This window comes from Salvelinus namaycush, chromosome 12 (assembly GCF_016432855.1).
Source record: "Salvelinus namaycush isolate Seneca chromosome 12, SaNama_1.0, whole genome shotgun sequence".
Classification (NCBI taxonomy): Eukaryota; Metazoa; Chordata; class Actinopteri; order Salmoniformes; family Salmonidae; genus Salvelinus; species Salvelinus namaycush.
In genome coordinates, this window is record NC_052318.1 from 5,938,728 (window position 1) to 5,959,217 (window position 20,490).

A 20,490-nucleotide genomic window follows, 5' to 3' on the forward strand; every position below is an offset into this window, starting at 1 on the left:
CAAGATGGCAAGGGTCATAATGTATTCTTAACCACAGGTAGGCTGCTACTTCCCTTTATTGCACAATAATAATCTCTACAGTACCAGTGATCTGAGTGGAGGACAGTCACATGAGGCCGAGTGGACAGTGCTAAAGCATTATGCATTTTAGTCATTTAGCAGACGCTCTTATCCACGATTTACAGTACATATGTTTCACCTAGTCGGCAAGGGAATTCGAACCAGCGACCTTTCAGTTACTAGCCCAACGCTCTAAACCGCTAAACTACCTGCCTTCCTATCCCCCATACTATGCTAGTTGGGGATGAGGCGCATCAGATGCAGGGCATCCTGGCGAGTGTGATGGGGGCCACTCATTCATGGTGGATGAGGACAGATACCTGACATACATGCTTGAGATCAAAGGGAATATGATATATAAATGTGCTTAAAATAAGCAAACGTAAAATGGTAAAGACTAGATCACATGCAGTTGAAGAGCCCTTCCCCATAATCTTTTCAAAAAAGCTCAGACTCTTTGTTTCCTTTCCTTGTAAAATAATTTCCAATAAACTTTATTTATACACAAACTGAGTTTGAAATCGCCATCTTTTTAACACATACAATAAAAAACATCTCTAAAAGACAGCAATGGCCTTCCCCGGGTCTGTCAACTACCATCTTTACACATAACTTGTTTTCAACAAATGATCGCTGTATAATACAATATTACAATGTGCCCTCAGTGGTTGCCTCCCATTTTTAGGTTTTTGTTTAACTTGTCAAACACAGTGCATTCATTATCAATGTCTATACATCTCTATATTCAGAGGACGAGTCCTAGAGATAAGAAATATTAAGAAAACAGCAGAAAAGAAATAACAAAAGGACTAATATCAACTGCTACACAATTCATTTCATTTTCATAGTAGTATTTATTTATTTTTTTACAGAAAAAAAGTTGTTCTTAAGGCTTATGCTGAATCATGTGGATTGTTTACCAGGAAATATAAACTGCAATGACATACTGCCCTTTTGCATCAAACTTAACAAAACACAGATATTTAATTCATCACCATCATTCAAGAAAGTCTATTCTTACTACTGTACCGAGAAAAAAAAGACAATCGAGAGGAAAGTCATTGTAAAAGAAAGCAAGTGACCAGAAGGTTGTTAGTCTTCCAACATTCCATCCTAGTCTGTTTGAGGGCGCATTTAAGAAGCCATTCAACACACACTACGGGAATAGCTGGCATCTCCAGCATTCAGATTATTCACAAGAATGTTTCAGCAACTGGTTCTGGAATGTACTCTGATGGAAAGACCACATCCATGGCTACCTGCATGAATTGTTCTTATTAGTAGTAGTCATTTCATGACCGTTGTCAATGAGATTATATATATACACCCCAGCTCATCCCATGAGAGAGAAGTCGTGTTCCTGAGAGCCCTGCTGATGAAAGCGGAGCAGGGCTGGGGTGGAGTGTTGAATGCTGGGGCTAGAGGGGAAAAACAGTCTCCAATTAACAAGATTTTAATTTTCTTCAATTAGGCTCAAATCTAGTTCTGTACAATCCCTCTCAAAGACACTCGGCTGACACTCTTCTCGATCAGGGTCCTCCTCTTCCTCCCCCTCTTCACCCTCCTCATCACTCTCGCTTAAAGGTCCAATGCTCGTCCTTCCCAGCCCCTCTGCTGGTGAACATGATCCTCTGAAATCCCCCCAAAAAGGCTCAAGGCCCATGCAAACGTCCCCTCCAGAAGCCAGCCGCCCACGCTCCATACAACTCAAGGGGTCGGTACTGCGAGTCTGGAAAGACACAAATAGGAGAGATCAAACAAGGCCTTGTTTACACATTTTATCATGTCTCTAGAAATACAAGAGCAGTTTACATTCAGGACTGTATTCAAACCACACATGTTCTCTATTTACAATAAAGAAATAGATATATCAAATGAAACCAAGTTGATATAACTGGCTAGGAAGTGGAAAAATGTAGCATCATACATAATATCTGTGATTCTTTTAACATGGGCGCCAAAGTTAGTTTTTCAGTTAAAATGTGACAAACTGTAGAAACAAAGGTAATATGATACCACATCTCCCTGAAAATGAACTGTGATAGTATCGCCAAATTGAATATATGGGGCTGAACTGACAAAAAACGGTAGAGGTCTAAGCCTAGTCTCGTATGCCCGACTCAAACTCTTCAAATGACTGTGGCTTTTGAAAGAGACTATTCTAAACTTAGCTAGAACACAACTGTTTTACATATACCACATGCACACGTTTTAGTGGGAAATTAACAACTTCTTAGTGTAGTATTCTTAGTATTTTTTTAATGTCAGGGGGTGACTGGAAGCACTAAAAAGGGAAGCCAGACTTTCTCAAAGACATTCAGCAGCTGCATGCAAAGTATATGCAAATAAATTCCAGTGAGTCTTGGTGTACAGTACAACAGTGGGCTGCCATTGCCTACAGTCAGGGCCATTGAAACCCTGCCAATCACCCAAACTCAAGGGCTGAGCCTAGGGCATGGGGGGTAGAAGAGACAACTGTGGCCTGAGACAATGGGTAACAAGAACAATTATAGGCAGGTGTGGTCTGGGTGACAGTTTTGCCTCATGTATGTCTACTGATGTTATAAAAATGAATGGTCCATCTCACTGATGAATTGGAATGTTTCTTTGTTACAGTATGGTTAAACTGTGTAGTTTGACAAGCTTAACAAGGATGTCTTTTAAGCCTTAACCTTCCTCTGGCTAGAAGATGGCATGTTCCACCTCCACCAATCTACATACGGCAACAATTTCTATTCATTTGCTGACCCGCGGTTATCTTTTGTTTACCTGAGTCATCTTGGTGAAGTCCAGTACTGGCCGGGCAAATGGTCTGTCTGGGTCACGGCGTCGCTTCAGGCCCGGTTTGAGAAGAAGCAGGTCGCAGGGCTGGGAGTGGCAGCGTGGGAGCTGAGGGGGGATGGCTCGGCGAAGAGAGGACGGGGTGCTGCAGGCAGAGGAGGGCGAAGCAGGCACAACTGGAGGGGGTGCTGCACGTTGGGGTGGAACTGGAGGCGGGGGCAGGAACTGAGCAGCAGCTTCTCTGATAAGGACAGGGGACAGCGAGAAGCGTCGCTGCGGAGGAGGGGGAGGGTGGAGCGGGGAGGGAGAGGATGAGCAGGACGACGGAGAGGGGAAGAAACAGCAGCAGGCGCCTCCTCCAGCAGTGTCACTTGGGTCCCATGGGAAATTCCAGGGCAGTGGGGAGTCAGGGGAGAGAGCAAGGCTAAAGAATGTGGGGCTTGAAGAGGAGTGTAGAGAGGAGTTTAGAGACGAGCTAGGAGCACGAAGCGGACAAGGCCCCCCCGCTCCCCCTCCACTGTGGCATTGGCGATTCACAGGTGTCCAGACCCTCGACGCGCTGGGTCGCCAGGTGTAACGGCAGCGTGAAAGGTCCTCTGGCACGGACAGTGAGCGACAGTGGCGTTTCGGGGGTGGCGGAGGGGGAGGGGGTGCACCGGGAAAAGACAGGTCCGTTACTGAGGTGCTTGGGACCAGGGGCCGGTGCAGGGCTTCCCCCTCTGGGAGGTGGGTTTCGGGGGAAACCAAAGGGACAGGGCCGGGGGGGAAACTGGAGCTCAGCACACCCTGCAGGCCAGGCTTGGAGGGAGGGCTGAACTGCCAATAACTGCTCTCTGTGAGGATAAAGAAAGATGATACCATTAATATAAACTACTGTCAATATTCATTTAATTAAATTGTGAGAAAATGGACAAAAGGCAATTCATTCCTGATGCAATGTAGTTGCAGCTTGCTCTTGACAACAACCAACAAAGAGGGAAGCGGTACCATGATTAAACTTTTACAGGGAGCTGTTATGCATTAAACACAGTGGACTTGGTCCTTTAAAAGGGAAATTTCACCGCTGGTCTTTCACAGTATATGTCCATTAATATGTTAAAAACCAAGAATTTCCAGGCCTCCCGAGTGGCGCAGCGGTCTGAGGCACTGCATCGCAGTGTTGCGGAGTCACTACAGACTGGGGTATCTGTATTCCAGTCATGTGAAATCCATATACTAGGCCCTAATGAATTTATTTCAATTGACTGATTTCCTTATATGAACTGTAACTCAGTAAAATCTTTGAAATTGTTGCATGTTGCGTTTATATTTTTGTTCAGTGTACAGTTGTTTATCTAAACAAAAATCTAGCTAGGTTTCATAATTCGCTGGCTAGACTTTTCAAAGCAAACTAATGTAATTAGCCAGCTGCTATCTGGCGATGTGATTTGTAACTTTGCAAGCTAACGTTAGCTACATTAGGTTACGTTAGCTACAGCCTATCGGACCGTATCTAACCATTAGCTAGCTAACTAACTACCGCATAAGCTAAAGGCACTGGCTTATGTGTTCTACTTACAGAGTCCGATCCCATTAACATCTGCAGCGGCATCAATATCAAGCTCAGGACCTAGTGTAAGTCACCTTTGCTAAAATTTGTTCCATGACTCCATGATGAGCAAATAAACACATTGGACCCAGTGGATGAAAGCTTTCAGCCAGGAACAAGCTCAAGCTCAACATCATCTGACTGGGAAGAGGAAAAGACTGCACAGGGCTGGCAAGAGCCAAAGTGTATAGTCTATGAGTCCAAGGTCAAGGAGCTCATGAAGTTCTGCCAGACCAGCTGCCATTGCCCAACACAAGGTTCACCAGTTAATGAACATTCAGGACTCTGCCTGGAACGTGCAGCCAACACAACATCCATATTCAGTAAGACTGATGTTGTAGTATAATACAGAATGCATAGTATGCTCACAACTGCATTGTGGTCTAGATATTGCTAGCTCTTGTACATATGTATATAACAGATTTATTTTATTGAGAATCTTATTTACAAGTGTATTGACAAGTGACTAAACGATTCCAGCTGCATCAGAAACCAAGCAAGTGTTGACTTCAACTTCATGATCAATTTATTGTGATATTCATGTAATGTTTTTTTTGAAGTAACTAACAACAATCTTTATGCGAAAACAAATGATGCAGGTAGTTGGTGTATCATTTACACTTTAATTTGTGGGCAAGTAAACATGTTTCAATAAAACAGCAGATTAGTCAATGTAGCATATAAGTAGACTTGGATTCTATTCAAAACATTATTATTTATTTGCTCTGGAGACCGAGGTGAGTTTACACAGCAGTACGCAGGAACAGTTGTATGACATACACTGAGTGTACAAAACTTTAGGAACACCTTCCTAATACTGAGTTTTGTACACTCAGTGTATATACAGTAGAATAAAAATAAAATTAATACTACAGTTTTAAAAAGGGAATATTTGCATATTCCCTTTGGGAATATGTGGGTGCAATGGGGTGTTCGCAGTCACTTTGAAACAAGGGGAGATTGTTGTTATGGACTTTCCACATCTCATCTAAAGTCATCAACTTATTTGTCCATCGTGTGAGGGATTCATTGCTTTAATGGCCCCAACAACACACGCAGGTGTAACGGATGTGAAATGGCTAGCTAGTTAGCGGTGGTGCACGCTAATAGCATTTCAATCGGTTACGTCACTCGCTTTGAGACCTTGAAGTAGTGGTTCCCCTTGCTCTGCAAGGGCCGCGGCTTTTGTGGCGCGATGGGTAACGATGCTTTGTGAGTGACCGTGGTTGATGTGTGCAGAGGGTCTCTGGTTCGCGAGGGGACGGACTAAAGTTATACTGTGACATTGATGCTGTTGACCCGGATCACTGGTTGCTGCGGAAAAGGAGGAGGTCGAAAGGGGGGTGAATGTAACCGATGTGAAATGGCTAGCTAGGTAGCGGTGGTGCGCGCTAGCAGCCTTTCAGTCGGTGACGTCACTTGCTCTGAAACCTTGAAGTAGTGGTTCCCCTTGCTCTGCAAGGGCCGCGGCTTTGTGGAGCGATGGGTAATGATGCTTCGTGGGTAACTGTTGTTGATGTGTGCAGAGGGTCCCTGGTTCGCGCCCGGGTCGGGGCGAGGGGACGGACGTAAAGTTAAACTGTTACATTGATGCTGTTGACCCGGATCACTGGTTGCTGCGGAAAAGGAGGAGGTCGAAAGGGGGGTGAGTGTAACGGATGTGAAATGGTTAGCTAGTTAGCGGTGGTGCACGCTAATAGCGTTTCAATCGGTTACGTCACTCGCTTTGAGACCTTGAAGTAGTGGTTCCCCTTGCTCTGCAAGGGCCGCGGCCTTTGTGGAGCGATGGGTAACGATGCTTCGTGGGTGTCAGTTGTTGATGTGTGCAGAGGGTCCCTGGTTCGCGCGAGGGGACGGACGTAAAAGTTTAACTGTTACACAGGCAAAGGAATTCAGTGTTCTGTGCCTAGCTTCTCTCCACATAGAACAAACTCCAAAAATAATCTGTAGGCCACCAAACTGTATTGTCTGTAAGATAATGACAACAAAAAAATGCCTTTCATGGGCAATCGTTGTGTTCTGTCTGTATTCCTACTGTAGCAACACGATGCAGAACATAACACATCTCACAGCCACACATTAGCTAGTTAGCTACAACACACAGGTATAGTTACTCAAAAACTAATATGAGTCATTCCTTTACTCTCCATCCAAATGAATTCCTTTACTCTTCATCATCATCAAAACATTTCTCCAGCTTTGATCCTAATAAGATGCAATGAGGTTAGCTAGCTATAACAGACTACAGTACATTTTAGGTATAGCAAACAAAGCTGGCTAGCTCAACTTGCCTAGCTTGGCTTGTAGTGGTACTAGTAAGCCCCGTTACGGCCGAATCGATCACAAACTTACATGCTGACCAGACCGGACACGTCGTGTGCGCGAGCGTCGCAAAATAAATGTAGAAATCCATGTTATTCAATTATTTCACCCACACTGCTCGCGCGCGCCAACCAGCGTCTGCGTTGCCAAGGGCTAAAATAGAACTCATTCCTATTTCTGACGCAGATCGCGCTGAAAGTCCTGCCTCTCCCATCTCCTCATTGGTTTATAGAAGCAGGTACCCACGTGCCATCTCCTCATTGGTTATACCCACGTGGGTGATTGAAAGACGAACTGTTTTGCCGGTAGTCTTGGTAATACTATGAAAGTTTAGATGCCAATCACCATATAAGTTCAAAGATGAAAAAGCCTGGAAGGAGGAGAGATGACTAGAAACGATTAGGTTGGCCGTTTTATGTGTGGATTAATTGGCGGAGTAGAGGAGCTTGTGCATTTCATGTAAAATAACAACTCAATGTTTATATCCCAGGACAAACTAGCTAGCAACAGCAAGCTAGCTAAATACGACAAATTAGCTAGCAAGTGCAAGCTAACTAGCTAAATTGCCATACATGTTTAATGCTTTTCGACCTGTCCCCAAATTAATGTCATTGGTTCAGAGTTTGTTTTGATATTTTAACCTGCGTGTTGTGATCGCGTTTGTTGTAGGGGGACAAAATACATTTATGCACGATAGCGCACAATGGCGCACGCGCGCAGCCGGTTTGGGTTCCGTGTTATACTGTACTGAACAACACTGCTTCATTTGAAAAAAGAGCTTATATTGCTAGCTAGCTACCGACTACAAAACAACTTACTCGTTTGTCATTTGCCCTTCTGGTCCAGCTGGTCTAGACTGCTGCCACCAGATGACCTTGGAGGTTCTAAAGAACATCTCCAGCACATCCATATGTGAGACGAAACTTCGATGGTCTGTCACAGACACACGATCCATTGGGTCTGCAGTGACCCTCTACAGTAAGAACTGTCCGCGATCTAATTCGTTGCAGCACAGACAATCGTCTTCTGTCGGAAATTCTGTTTGTTCACTTGTTTACAAGGATATGCTTCTTAGTAAAAACCTATTTGAAACAAGCCATTACACTTCGTTATTATCATGCCATTACATTATTATTATTATTCAGGTTATTACTTATAAATATTAATCAACAAATTAAGAAATGCCAGGTTGAAGGGGATCGGTCGCATTTTCGTATTGACAACATTTAACTGAGTCAAAATAAAGAGATATGCCTACCTTGTTCTTGTCTGTTGGCTTTTCTGTATGTACATTATTTTTATACAGATCCTATTTCGATGCACAAAACCATTCAAACGAAGTAGGATGGGTTTTCTTCTACTTTTCCTTAAATATTCGCATAAAGTCACAAACACAGCTGCTGCAGCCATTCGATGGCATTGGCATATGTTCGTCAAAGAGAGAACGCCATATTGAGAGAAGTAATGTAGCCTAAGCTACTGAAAACACGCCTTTTACAAGATTACATAATGACAGGAGCGTTTGATTCTTATTGAAGAGATGGAGTCCAGACAGGCTTTAGGAAACTTTCTGAATGGACATACACTCCCCAGCCATTTTTTTAGGTGGTTCGGTCTTACAGACAGTGAGTCATGTGGCTTGTTATATAAAGCAAGCAGACAGGCTTCGAGGAATTCAGTTACTGTTCGATTGAATGTTAGTATGGGCAAAACTAGTGACCTAAGCAACATTGAGCGTGTTATGCTCGTCGGTGCCAGGCGTGCCGGATTCTAGTATCTCAGAAAACGGATGGCCTCCTTGTCTTTTCACACACGACAGTGTCAAGGGTTGACCGAGAATGGTGCGACAAACACACATCCAGTCAGCGGCAGTCCTGTGGGCGAAAACAGCTCGTTGATGAGAGAGGTGGAAGGAGAATGGCAAAAATCGTCGTGCAAGCTAACAGGCGGGTCACAAACAGACAAATAACACTGCAGTAAAAACAGCGGTGTGCAGAACGGCATCTCGGAACGCACAACTCGTCGGTGCTCGTCACGAATGTGCTATTGCAGCAGACGACCACACCGGGTTCCACTCCTATCAGCTAAAAACGAGAAGAAGCGGCTCTAGCGGGCACGCGATCACCAACACTGGACAATTGAGGAGTGAAAAAACATTGCCTGGAACATGACAGCGAGTTCAGTTTACTTGAGTGTCCTGCGCAGTCCATCCATACAACCAATCAACTACCTACCTCATCCCCATATTTGTTTTTGTTTTTCTCCTCGTTTGCACACCAGCATTTCTACCTGCACATCCACATCTGCACATATATCACTCCAATGTAAGTTGCTCAATTGTAATTACTTCGCCACTATTGGCCTATTTATTGCCTTACCTCCTTACTTCATTTGCACACACTGTATACAGATTTTTATATTGTGTTATTGACTGTACGATTGTTTATCCCATGTGTAACTCTGTGTGGTTTTTGTTGCACTGCTTTGCTTTATCTTGGCCAGGTCGCAGTTGTAAATGTGAACTTGTTCTCAACTGGTCTACCTGGTTAAATAAAGCTGAAATATATATTTTTTTTTTAAGTCCCCAGACCTCAACCCAATAGAGTATCTTATAGATGAGATGGAACGGGCTGTTCCCAGCATGAATGTAGCGCCGTCCAATCTGCAGCCATCGCGTCAGCATGTACCAACATTCCTGTGGAACATTTGACACCTTGTAGAATGCCCCAAATAATTCAGGCTTTTCTGCAGGCAAAGGGGGATCCGACCCAGTACCAGATGGTGTTCCTAATAAACTGTCCGGTGAGTGTATAGGCTAGAGAGAATCAGCTTCCTTTCCTGAAAGTAGGCTCTAAGATAATGAATTGACAAGGAAAGTACTGTATGAAGGGGACAGCTATGCTATGGTATGAAAATGACATTGACAATCCTACCAAATACAAGTATGAAGTGTATGTAGTGATAGCTGACAAGTACAGGCTTTGAGGAATCATCCCTGCCAACTGTAGTTTCTGTTTTAGGAAGATTCCCTTTGCATGATCCGCCCTAAAGTACATGCATGCAATTGATCAGGTAATGTGGTTTCCTGTTTGGGGTGTATATAAAACAAGGGGTGGTGGAGAAGGAAACCCTTCCCCAGGCACCATAGTACTGTTGTTCAGTCTATTTAACTTTAATAGCAGTAGCCTACTTTTTGAGAAGTGGAAAATGCACGCACCTCTAGCCCCAGTGCCCAGTGGGGTTGCCTAACACACTCTCTCTCTCTAATAATGGCTTGAATAATGGGCTAGTCCGAGGAGTTTTCTAGGCAGAGACCATGGCGTGTTTTTTTAAAGATGAGAATGTCAGCTAGCATTCAGACCGTATGACTGTGCACTCTCAGTAGCCTTTTGAACATATGGCTAGCTACGCTACTCCCCAGGATAAGCATTGAGTTGGGCAGCTAACAGGTTGTTTGTTGAATGTACATCCCCTGATCAATCCATTCCTGCGTCTCATATTTTACATTACAAAATGACTGTGTTATTATTATGATATTACAGTGGTTATGATTACCATATTTCAATGATGAATAGAAATACACCTTGCAAATCACCTCGTCATCCATATACCACTCTATCGAAGGACAAGAACATCTATAAATTATCAAAAACGTTGTGACATGTAATTTGGCTACTGGTCTATTGTGTCACAACATTTTGGTGCAAAATAATTTCCTAGGATAACTATATGAGCTAAAATGCTGAACATGTGTGCAATGTTTGCAGTGCCAGTGCACTCAGTTGTATTGATTTCTATGCCACCAGTTTAGCGAGTGGTTCCCCCAGTGCTGTCACAGAGCAATTGACAGAAACCAACTGTTTTTCAAAACGTCTCTGCAAATGAACGTAAAAAGTAGTCTTATTTTTTTTTAAACAAGGTGAAATTAGATTACTATTGGTTGTGAATAGGCTACTGGGTGGTTGTCGAGTTGTTTTCTAACAGTTGTTTTCCCTATTAAAATGTTTCATATACTCCTTTCAACAACCAATTCCCTTTTGTAATTTGGAATTCACCCCCATTACCCTGTGCTCGTGTCAACATGGCACAGTACAATGCCAAAATTACAAAGCGTAATGCAAGGATTGCTGAATCACAGGCTAAGTGGCTATACTTGTACATACTCACCAGGCATCAATCCATCTGTAGGCCAGCAAATTCCTAGGTTGTTGGGGTCCAGCAGAGACTGGAAGACATACATGTTCATTTAGAGGAACCACAGCACAGAAAATAACTATCAGCAGGAGAAATAAATGGTCCTAAACATGAGGACTATATTACAGTCAAGACAAGGGCACGCAAGCAGTCATAGGCTAACACAGAAGTGAAGAAAACTTACCACGTTGAGGGCCGTTTGGTGAGTGTTGCCGTCCAAAATATGTTCCGCAGACGCTCGACGATCAGTGTGACCATGGCATGGTTGCGAGGAGTAGGGGAGGTGGGTGAGGTGGAGGGTAAGGGGGAGGGGTGACCCTCTGTCTGTTCGTCCGTCTGATTGTGAGTAGCCGAGCTATTCTGGCACCTCCAGTACTCCTCTGGGCCAGGTTGCCCTGCCCAGTCTCACTGGGGCATGTTCATCACTGTAGTCAGCTCACCTGAAGGGAGAAATCAGACACACAACAGGAGCCCTGTTACCACTTTTGTCTTCTCAACAGGAAAAGGCAGTACAAGGGTCACCTTCATTAAGCTCCAAAACAGGAGCAGGTGTTTAAAACGGTGGTGGTGCCTCTTAAATGGGAAATCTGTCTAAATGTTTTAGGACATTTGCAATAATCCAATTTTCATCATATTCTGTACAGTTTGCCATATTGACTTTGGTGACCCATCCCTTTCTCTGTCAAAAGTCTCCAGACCTAGAAGATGGAGACTGACTTTGAGATACTCAACCACTGAACAAACCTTTAGGAAACATGCACATTAACATGTGTTCAGACACACACTATGTAAGTGCAGAAAGAATGGTGACAGGTGCCTGGGGAAAGCATGAAGCCTCAAGGTGCCTGCTGTTCAGGGCTTACCTGCCTGATGAAGCCACTCTGGGTTTCTTGAACAGTCCACGCTATCTGGAATCCCTGGGACGTCCCTATCCCATTGAAATTAAAATGTAAAATGGTTAGGGTAAGGGTTAAGGTTATGGACATCCCCTAGATTCCAGATGGCATTGATCACTACGCACATGTCCAACAACCAGAACATTTAAACAAAAACGAATATCTCAACCAGTAACCTTAAAAGGATACTTTGGGATTTTGGCAATGAGGAAATGTATCTATTTCCCCAGAGTCAGATAAACTTGTGGATGCCATTTTTTATTTCTCTGCGTGCAGTTTGAAGGAAGTTAACTACAGCTAGCGCCATGATTGGAAGTATATGGCAATAGAGAGCAATAGTAATAGCGTCTTTTTATAGGCACTAAATCCGCCATGGTTTGTTGAACAAAGTCTATGGAGAAAATGAATGGAGTTGTTTTTTTAATATCGTAATGAAACAGCAGGGAGCAGGTCTCGAACCCTCGACCCCCTAGCCCGAGGTCCGGCGCGCTATCGACTGTGCCGCAAAAGCATGCTCGTGCGGCAGAGTCGATTTCCGCGCGTATAAACCCAGGGTCGTTACAATATTTTGTTGTTGATAAACACCGAAAATAAGGTCTGTGGTAAGCAGGCTTAGGAGATCTTGTACGTTTTGTTCTACGATATAATCTTCATCAGCTAACGTCCCTTTCTGTGAATTTTTAAGCATGTATGTAATAAAGCACAACAAAGCTCATAAAGGCTTCATAATTCACGAAGGTCATGTTAACTGACTGATATCTCATAGAACAAAACGTATAAGATCTCATAAACCGGTGTTAAACGGCAACAATAATGTCTGAGGTTATTACAAAACCCTATTCTTTCCCCATAGGAATGTCTGAACAAACCAAGAGATAAATCATTCCGTTTTTTAGGACCACAAGCTGGCGAGCTCAATGAACTGGAAGCCTATGGTATCTGCTAGCATGCTAGTAGATACCCATAGACGTCCAGTCATTGCACTAGCAGATACCCATAGACTTCCAGTCATTGCGCTAACGCTAGTTATCATTGGCTCGCAAAACTTACTCTTACTTCATACTGGACACCAACATAAAAATGGTATCCACCTGACTCTGGAGAAGATAAACAAAGAGCCTCATTGCCAAAGTCCGTAAGTATCCCTTTAATGATGGATATGTACATTTGAAAGGGGGTCATACTGAGGTCCAATCGTGCAAATTATTTTTGTATTTATTATGGATCCCCATTAGCTGCTACCAATGCAGTAGCTACTCTTCCTGCGGTCCAGCAAAATGAAGGCAGTTAACTTATATACAATGAAAAACATTACATTTCAAAACACATTAAGTGTGTACCCTCAGGCCACTGATTTACAACACAAAATCCATATGTGCGTGTGTGTATGGTGCGTATGTTATCAAGCTTGCCATAATCTATCAATTGGCACGCTCTTCTGCATGATAAAATTGCCAATGGAACAGATTGAGAAATAGCTAGTTTGTTCGGTAGCTACCATTTTGGGGGGGGGGGGGCATTTGGAAAGCCAGAATGACGGCTACATAGGGCTAACTAGTAGATAACACATAAACTGGCAACCCTGTAGTCCATTACAAACATATCCAGTGTGCAATAGTAGCTATTCATTCACAATTATTATATCGTAGTTTTGAAGGTCGGTCTAAACCCGTTCACATGATATTAAGCATTCTCATCGCTATATCAAATAAAACTAACGTTAGCTATTCCGCTAACATTGGTAGCTAGTTGTGGATGTAACGTTAGATCCACAACTAGCCGCACTGTGACAATCTGATGCTATGGTAGCTAACTAGCCGGTCAGTTAACGCAAGCGCAAATCGTAATGTCTATGGCTAGCAAGCTAACGTTAGCTCAGCTTACGTCCATTTAACTGATTATGCCGATTTGCAGACAAACACATACACATTAAAATCAACATAGCTTGTTGGCCTTAAATTAGTCAATTACAATGACTCCCTCCCCACCATCTGATTCAATCCCTAGCTATCGAGGCTCGCGAGCTATTGCATGCAATTATTGCTACACCCTAGGACCTCTGTGCTGTGTCTAGGACGCGTGCTAGCAAAACACGGCCATGCAGAATATAATGCAGTGAGCTATTTTCTGATTAATGAGGCTGGTACCAATAACTTTTTGTAACGGCTACTTGATTTAATGTCGTTCTTACCTTGACCAAGAACCCCACCGGAACTTAGGCCTTGCACACACGGGTTAAATACTGCTCATGAAGGATAAACCCAATTTGTAGCCTGTGCAGCTCCCGACTATTCAGCCGCGCTAGTGTTCGGCTATGGGTCTCCGATGTATTGACCTATTAAGCATAACATGTACCAGACCATTCGTCGATTCCAATATCTGGAACATAACATTTAATATGATCAGCGTGCCAAATATCTAAAGATACTATCGCCCTTTGAAAAATACATCGCCTACAATCAATTCATCCAGTCGTCCATTTAAAAAAAAAACATTCACACGCCCGTAAGCGATTGGAATTCATAAATAAAATTTACCGTGAGAAGGGGGGAGAGGGGCAAGCAGTGAGTATTCAATAGTTCAAACAAAATATAAGTCGACAACATTAAAATAGCTCGGAATTTATGCTGGAAATAAAAAGTTAGCTCAAAATGTCATTCATGTTTGGAAATTGCAAAAATTGGACTGAACCGACAAAACTGTTGTGGGACTTGTAGTTCGCTATATCAGGATCAGTTGTTTACGTGACAAATTGATAAGACCTGACAAATAGTGTCAGGGCCCAACATTGGAATCGATAACTTTTTATATTAGGCTCTAAGACGCATTGATCATCCCACAATACATCTGCGTCAAATTGGCGGGTATTGGTGTGGCAAGTAAAAACAAACAAAAAACACCAAGCGTATAGTGTCATCTTGTGGCTGATTAGCGTAATGCAGTTAGTATGTTGGAGCCTAGTGCCATTTCCCCAGAGTCAATTTTCCACATATTCAATTTGGAACATATCTTTATTAATTTCGTTCTGCATCAGTACTCAGGTTGTACAAAAAGACAAGAAAAAAAAAAAGAATAAAAAACTAAACAAAGTGATAGCATTTTCCCCATCGACATTGTTTTTAGAAAAACAGCTAGGTAGGCAGGAGAGGATGGTGCATGAGACCGTATAGAGCCTGACAGTCAGTTGGGTCACAGACTGGTGAACATGGTGATGTGGCTGGTGAGCCAAACGCAACAAAGCTAATACATCTTTACTCTTTAGAGAGAAAACAGAATTCAGGCAGGTCAGGATAGAGTCCTGTTTTAGAGAGGATGGGGCAGTGAAAACCTAACATAACTAAATGTAATTGTGACAAAGGTAAACAGTGCAAAAAAAGTGAATTACAGTGGGTCCAAATAGACATCAATGTAGGTACATGATTAGTGAAGCAGTTTGAAAATGTGCAATACAAAACCATAACCAAAGTGTAAAAAGTGAACCCAAAAGTTGTAAATATTTTACAGCAATCATCCCTTTCATAGTCAGCACAACACCCAGTGCAACCCTGCAAGTCTATTAGGATATACCCAAAAGATCTACCGCTGTGACTGACAGCAATGATCAGTATGGCTTCCACAGTAGCCGGTCGCCCTGCAGGGGCGCCTGTTGATCGCGGGAGTGGTCAGTTTCCAGGAGAAATCTCAGCCACCCCACCACATTCTCATCAGCTGTTAGATGACTGCTAAAGGCGTACCCCAAGCCTGGCTGGGAGGATGGCACCTGAGGACCCGACACATCCACCTAAAGAGAGGCAAGTCACAGTCTGTACAGTTCTCCAAATACAACACAAAATCGGGGGGGAATAATGAAACAAAAAAAAAAAAGGAGAAAAAAAAGATTAAAACTGACACACCTGAGATCCATGGGGAAACATCCAGGGACTGTTGAATGACATTACTGCAGGTTTAGAGGAGAAGGGGGCTTTGGAGTTTGACAGCATCCCTCTGGTCCGCTCTTTACCACTACAGTCTTCATATAGCTCGCAATTCATCTGCTCAAGCAACCCCTGCCTGCATATAGTCAAGAATTGATCGGGTCAACTTAAGACAAGCAAATACTATTACAAATGTAAAGACACCCAATACCTACAGTTGGTCAAGAGGGTCTTGTTCCTCAGCTTCTCCATGCGGTTCAGACAGAGGGTCCCACGCATGCAGAGCTCTCCGCCAAAGGCGAACCTGCATGTCCCAGGAACGGCGGCTGTATTTTCTATATTTGTTTGGAGTGGATGGGTGCAGCCCAGAGATTCTCAGACGCCTTTTAATCAGATAGAGGAGAAAAGCATAACTAAATATTCCAACTTCTCATGGAGACTTACATGTATAGCCAACTTTTAAGTTTCCAAGGTTTCATCCAATAAATAGTTCAGTAAATGTGTTTAGGGCTTTTCACAGGCCATTAGTTATCCTTTAGAACCTAGTTACCGTGCCCTTTTCTGATTGCAAAAAAATAAACAGATAATAATCAGTTGTCATACTTGGGAACTTGCTCCAGGTAATTCTGGTAGCCAGAGGTGTTCTTGCCGTACTGAACCTGTTTCTGCCGTCGTTTCAGAACAGATTCATTGCCTTCCATGTGAGCTGGATCCAGGTTTCGTGGGGCCAAACGCATCCCTGCCTGGGACCTAGGGAAACAAGCCTTCAGGATTTCTACTAAGATTGCTTGAAATAGTGCATGGAATTTCCCATCTAAAAAGAGAACATGTTATACATTTCAAAAGAGCAATGGTAAAAGGTTCAATTCAACTGATTAAGGAACTGAGGCCCTTCATATAGGAGTCCTTAACTATGCTCTTTAGGCTAACAAAAATAAATGAGTGGATTCCTACCTCCTGATACCATCCATGTCTTCCGTTCCAACAGCAACACTTGCAGTAGACATCCTAAGGATACATCGCTCAAGGATAGAGGCCCTGATAGGAAAAGCAATCGGACAAAAGTTCAGGTTAGAGTAATCAAGATAAAAATCAGGAAAGAAAGAAATGACCTAAATGTTTTCCTTTGCAAAAAAAATTCTCTAGTGTGCACTAACAAATAGAACCGTTATTAGAGCCGAAGTCCAAGGCAGGTGCTGGAATACCAGAGTAATGAAAAATACCTGCGCAGCTTTTGCATAGCAGGGGCAGGTCCTCTTTCTCCATTAATGGGGGAGGGCGGCATGGCTGGGGCTGTATTACTGAAAGGGACAGGAAAAATAAAGTAAAGGGGGATACCTAGTCAGTTGTACAACTGAATGCAGTCAACTGAAATGTGTCTGATTTTAACCCAACCCCTCAAACAGAGAAGTGCAGGGGCTGCCATAATCAACAGCCATGTCTTCAGCACCAGGAGAACAGTGGGTTAATTGCTTTACTCAGGGGCAGAACAACCTTTTTACCTTGTCAGCTCGGGGATTCAGCAACCTTTTGGTTACTGGCCCAACACTAACCTTAGGCTACCCACATAAGTAACTAGTGATTAGGTGGATTTTTGCCCAGCTGAACAAACATTTAATTTAAGGCATAATTATGGTTAGGAACAAGGGTTAGATGAGAGTTCCGGTAAGGGTTAAATGTTAGGGAAAGGCACAGAAGTTAGTTGGGGGTTAGCGCACTGCCTTTCGTTTTCTGCAGGTCAAATATTCTCTAAAAGTACACCAGACATTTGGGCCCAAAGCAGTTTCTCTGGGTAAATTTGGTTTGACTGTTGTCGTGCTCAAATCAACAAAAGAAATGTACCTGACCAGACTGTCATACACAGAGCTACATCCTGGGAGAAGCCAAGGTTCAGGGCTGCTTGGATAAGAAGGTGGTCTGGACCTGAAGCCAGGGGGCAGCGCTGGAACGCCAGACAAAAGAGGCATTGACCAACCCCTAAAATAGCAGTACACAGGGAGAAAAATGTTATTCAATATAAGTGAATAGTTTTTTTTCAATTATACCACTTAACATAACTTTGAGGGTAGACTATACAATTTTTCAGAATAAATTACGTGACCTTGTTGTAATTTGTGACAAATAAAAAAAAAGAAAAATGATCTAGCGGTGGTCCGCCACTTTATGGTGATGGGATTTTCGGCCATTAACATAAGAAAACTATCCTAATCATCTTCAATGTAGACTCGATTTAAACTACACCTGATAGAATGACAAACAAAAATACAGACCTCGGCTCCATAAATGGACCTTGAAATGCGGATTCGACGCTTGTTGACATGATATATTTGGCTGCAGCCACGCAGTAAATTCACCATTGCGGCAAGGAAAGGTTTTAAATGAACGCCAGGTGCCATCAGGGCGGGGCTGCAGGGGTGTGGCACCTGCCCCATCTTGGGTGCGTTCAGTTCGATTGAACGTTGGATACGTTGCATAACGGCTTGTTCTGAACGACATGCTTCCCCAAAACGCCAACACCCGTTTCAAGGTGCATTTATAGAGCCGAGGTCTGTATGTTTTTTGTCATTCTATCATGTGTAGTTTAAAACTACTGTATATTGGCTGAGTAACATTTTGTTCCCTGCTCCCTCCCTGCTATTTTAGGGGTTTGCTATAACTTTGGTGCTCATGAAAGCACCATATGTTATAGAAATCTGTCAGTCGATGACACAGTCGAAGATTTTGACGCATGCAACATCTGAGCAGGGGAACAAGACCATAGTTATGGCTAAAACCCTTATTTCTACAATTTGTCCTTGTTCAAGAGGATCAAATCCGTAATGTATCGTTGGTAAATTGTGACTGACTGACTGATTTACAAATAATAATGAGTAGGGCTAGTTATTTAGAATGCAAGGTTCTTTGTAGATCAGTCAGCAGACACCTGAACTGAAGGCTGCCATGACATACAAGTCCAAATATAGAGTTATATGGGGCGAGATGCCCCATGGGGTAGGTTGCCCCCCACCCCCCTGTAATTCTCACAAAAACCACATGATGTAAAAAAAATAAAAAAAAATAAACAGTTCCTCAGCCTTCCTTGATCAACTACAAATGCCATAATTCCATCAAAACGATTTTGAGGTAAGTTTATAATTTCAATTGCAATTTAGAAAAAGTTATAGATATAATCCAAGTTAGATCCATTATTATTTATTAAATGTACATGTAGGGAAGCCTTAAGATAAATCTTCCACTTTTTTAGAGAGAAAAATGTTGATTGTTTTTTAGTGAAATAGTAATATGTTAGATTAGTATGTTGGGGACAAGATGCCCCTCCTGAATGTTGGTAAGAAAAATAAATGTTTGCACTCATTTTAGGAAACATAAAGTAGCATATAGAGTGATTAGAAATACATGTTTATTGAACCAATACTCATTTGTTCAATAGTTGTCCCCCAGGCCAAGGATACAGGAGGCGAGTCCTAGCAAAATAAAGGCTGACTCAGCTACAGTCCTGACCGCCTCACCCCACAAGAGGTTCCTGGAGGACAAGGCAAAACAACTTTGAGAGAAGTAAGAATGCAAAAGGACACAGAAAAAAGCTGTGGTGCCACTGAAAAAGGTTGTTCCAGGTTCCAAAACCACAACAAACACCCTAAATGAGCTCTTCTCTGTTACCGGTGGGGACTGGATACGGTGCAAGTGTAACAGTATAACTTTAAACCGTCCCCTCGCCCCGACACGGGCGCGAACCAGGGACCCTCTGCACACATCAACAACTGACACCCACGAAGCGTCGTTACCCATCGCTCCACAAAAGCCGCGGCCCTTGCAGAGCAAGGTGCAACACTACTTCTAGGTTTCAGAGCAAGTGACGTAACTGATTGAAACGCTAGTAGCGCGTACCCGCTAACTAGCTAGCCATTTCACATCCGTTACACTCACCCCCCTTTCAACCTCCTCCTTTTCCGCAGCAACCAGTGATCCGGGTCACGGCACCAATTTAACAGTATAACTTTAAACCGTCCCCTCGCCCCGACACGGGCGCGAACCAGGGACCCTTCTGCACACATCAACAACGGTCGCCCACGAAGCATCGTTACCCATCGCTCCACAAAGGCCACGGCCCTTGCAGAGCAAGGTGCAACACTACTTCTAGGTTTCAGAGCAAGTGACGTAACTGATTGAAACGCTACTAGCGCGTACCCGCTAACTAGCTAGCCATTTCACATCCGTTACACAAGCAGTGTCCGAGGTGGGCTCAAGAGCTATGCTCAAATTTAACTGTCGTGGGATTCATTTGTGACCTTTGTGTCAATAAAAAAATCTGGGAAAATGCCATTGTGTTAAGTTATTGTTATGAAATGCTTAATGTGTGTGTGTTTAATCAACATTTAATCAGTTAAATTCCAATGAAAAATATCAATATTACAAACTATTGAAAACCGTTTGCTCTTGAATTCATTTTAAAGACTGCTGGGTCTCTGGGTTCGCGCCCAGGCTGGGCTGGGTTCGCGCCCAGGCTCTGTCGCAGCCGGCCGCAACCGGGAGGTCCGTGGGGCGACGCACAATTGGCATAGCGTCGTCCGGGTTAGGGAGGGTTTGGCCGGTAGGGATATCCTTGTCTCAGTATGTAAAATGTAATAAAATGTATGCACTCTACTGTAAGTCGCTCTGGATAAGAGCGTCTGCTAAATGACTTTAAAAAAAATATATATATATATATATATAAAAAATATAAAAAATAGGTCAA

General features: G+C 43.2%; 2 protein-coding genes across 2 annotated transcripts; both read right to left on the minus strand.

Moving 5' to 3' along the window:
* Positions 1 to 571: 571 nt before the first annotated feature.
* Positions 572 to 14,307, minus strand: fam53c (family with sequence similarity 53 member C). The gene is made up of 6 exons (XM_039004589.1): positions 14,033 to 14,307; positions 11,809 to 11,873; positions 11,130 to 11,385; positions 10,919 to 10,976; positions 2,830 to 3,674; positions 572 to 1,789 (listed from the first exon to the last, which is right to left on the minus strand). Exons 4-6 carry the CDS (start codon positions 10,923 to 10,925, stop codon positions 1,514 to 1,516), a joined length of 1,128 nt encoding a protein of 375 aa, XP_038860517.1. The 5' UTR covers positions 10,926 to 10,976; positions 11,130 to 11,385; positions 11,809 to 11,873; positions 14,033 to 14,307; the 3' UTR covers positions 572 to 1,513.
* A 1,135-nt stretch (positions 14,308 to 15,442) lies between these two features.
* Positions 15,443 to 17,722, minus strand: slbp2 (stem-loop binding protein 2). The gene is made up of 7 exons (XM_039004959.1): positions 17,598 to 17,722; positions 16,979 to 17,056; positions 16,710 to 16,793; positions 16,359 to 16,505; positions 15,971 to 16,138; positions 15,780 to 15,891; positions 15,443 to 15,622 (listed from the first exon to the last, which is right to left on the minus strand). Exons 1-7 carry the CDS (start codon positions 17,720 to 17,722, stop codon positions 15,443 to 15,445), a joined length of 894 nt encoding a protein of 297 aa, XP_038860887.1.
* Between the last annotated feature and the right edge of the window lie 2,768 nt (positions 17,723 to 20,490).

Excerpts from the sequence above, each read along its gene's own strand:
- slbp2 (XM_039004959.1), bottom strand. The coding sequence starts at position 17,722 with ATGCCTCTTTTGTCTGGCGTTCCAGCGCTGCCCCCTGGCTTCAGGTCC. Across the intron at positions 16,139-16,358 it reads TACCTGGAGCAAGTTCCCAA|GCGTCTGAGAATCTCTGGGC; the intron begins GTATGACAACTG and ends TCTGATTAAAAG. Across the intron at positions 15,892-15,970 it reads CAAGACCCTCTTGACCAACT|GCAGGGGTTGCTTGAGCAGA; the intron begins GTAGGTATTGGG and ends GACTATATGCAG.
- fam53c (XM_039004589.1), bottom strand. Across the intron at positions 1,790-2,829 it reads ACTTCACCAAGATGACTCAG|ACTCGCAGTACCGACCCCTT; the intron begins GTAAACAAAAGA and ends GTGTCTTTCCAG.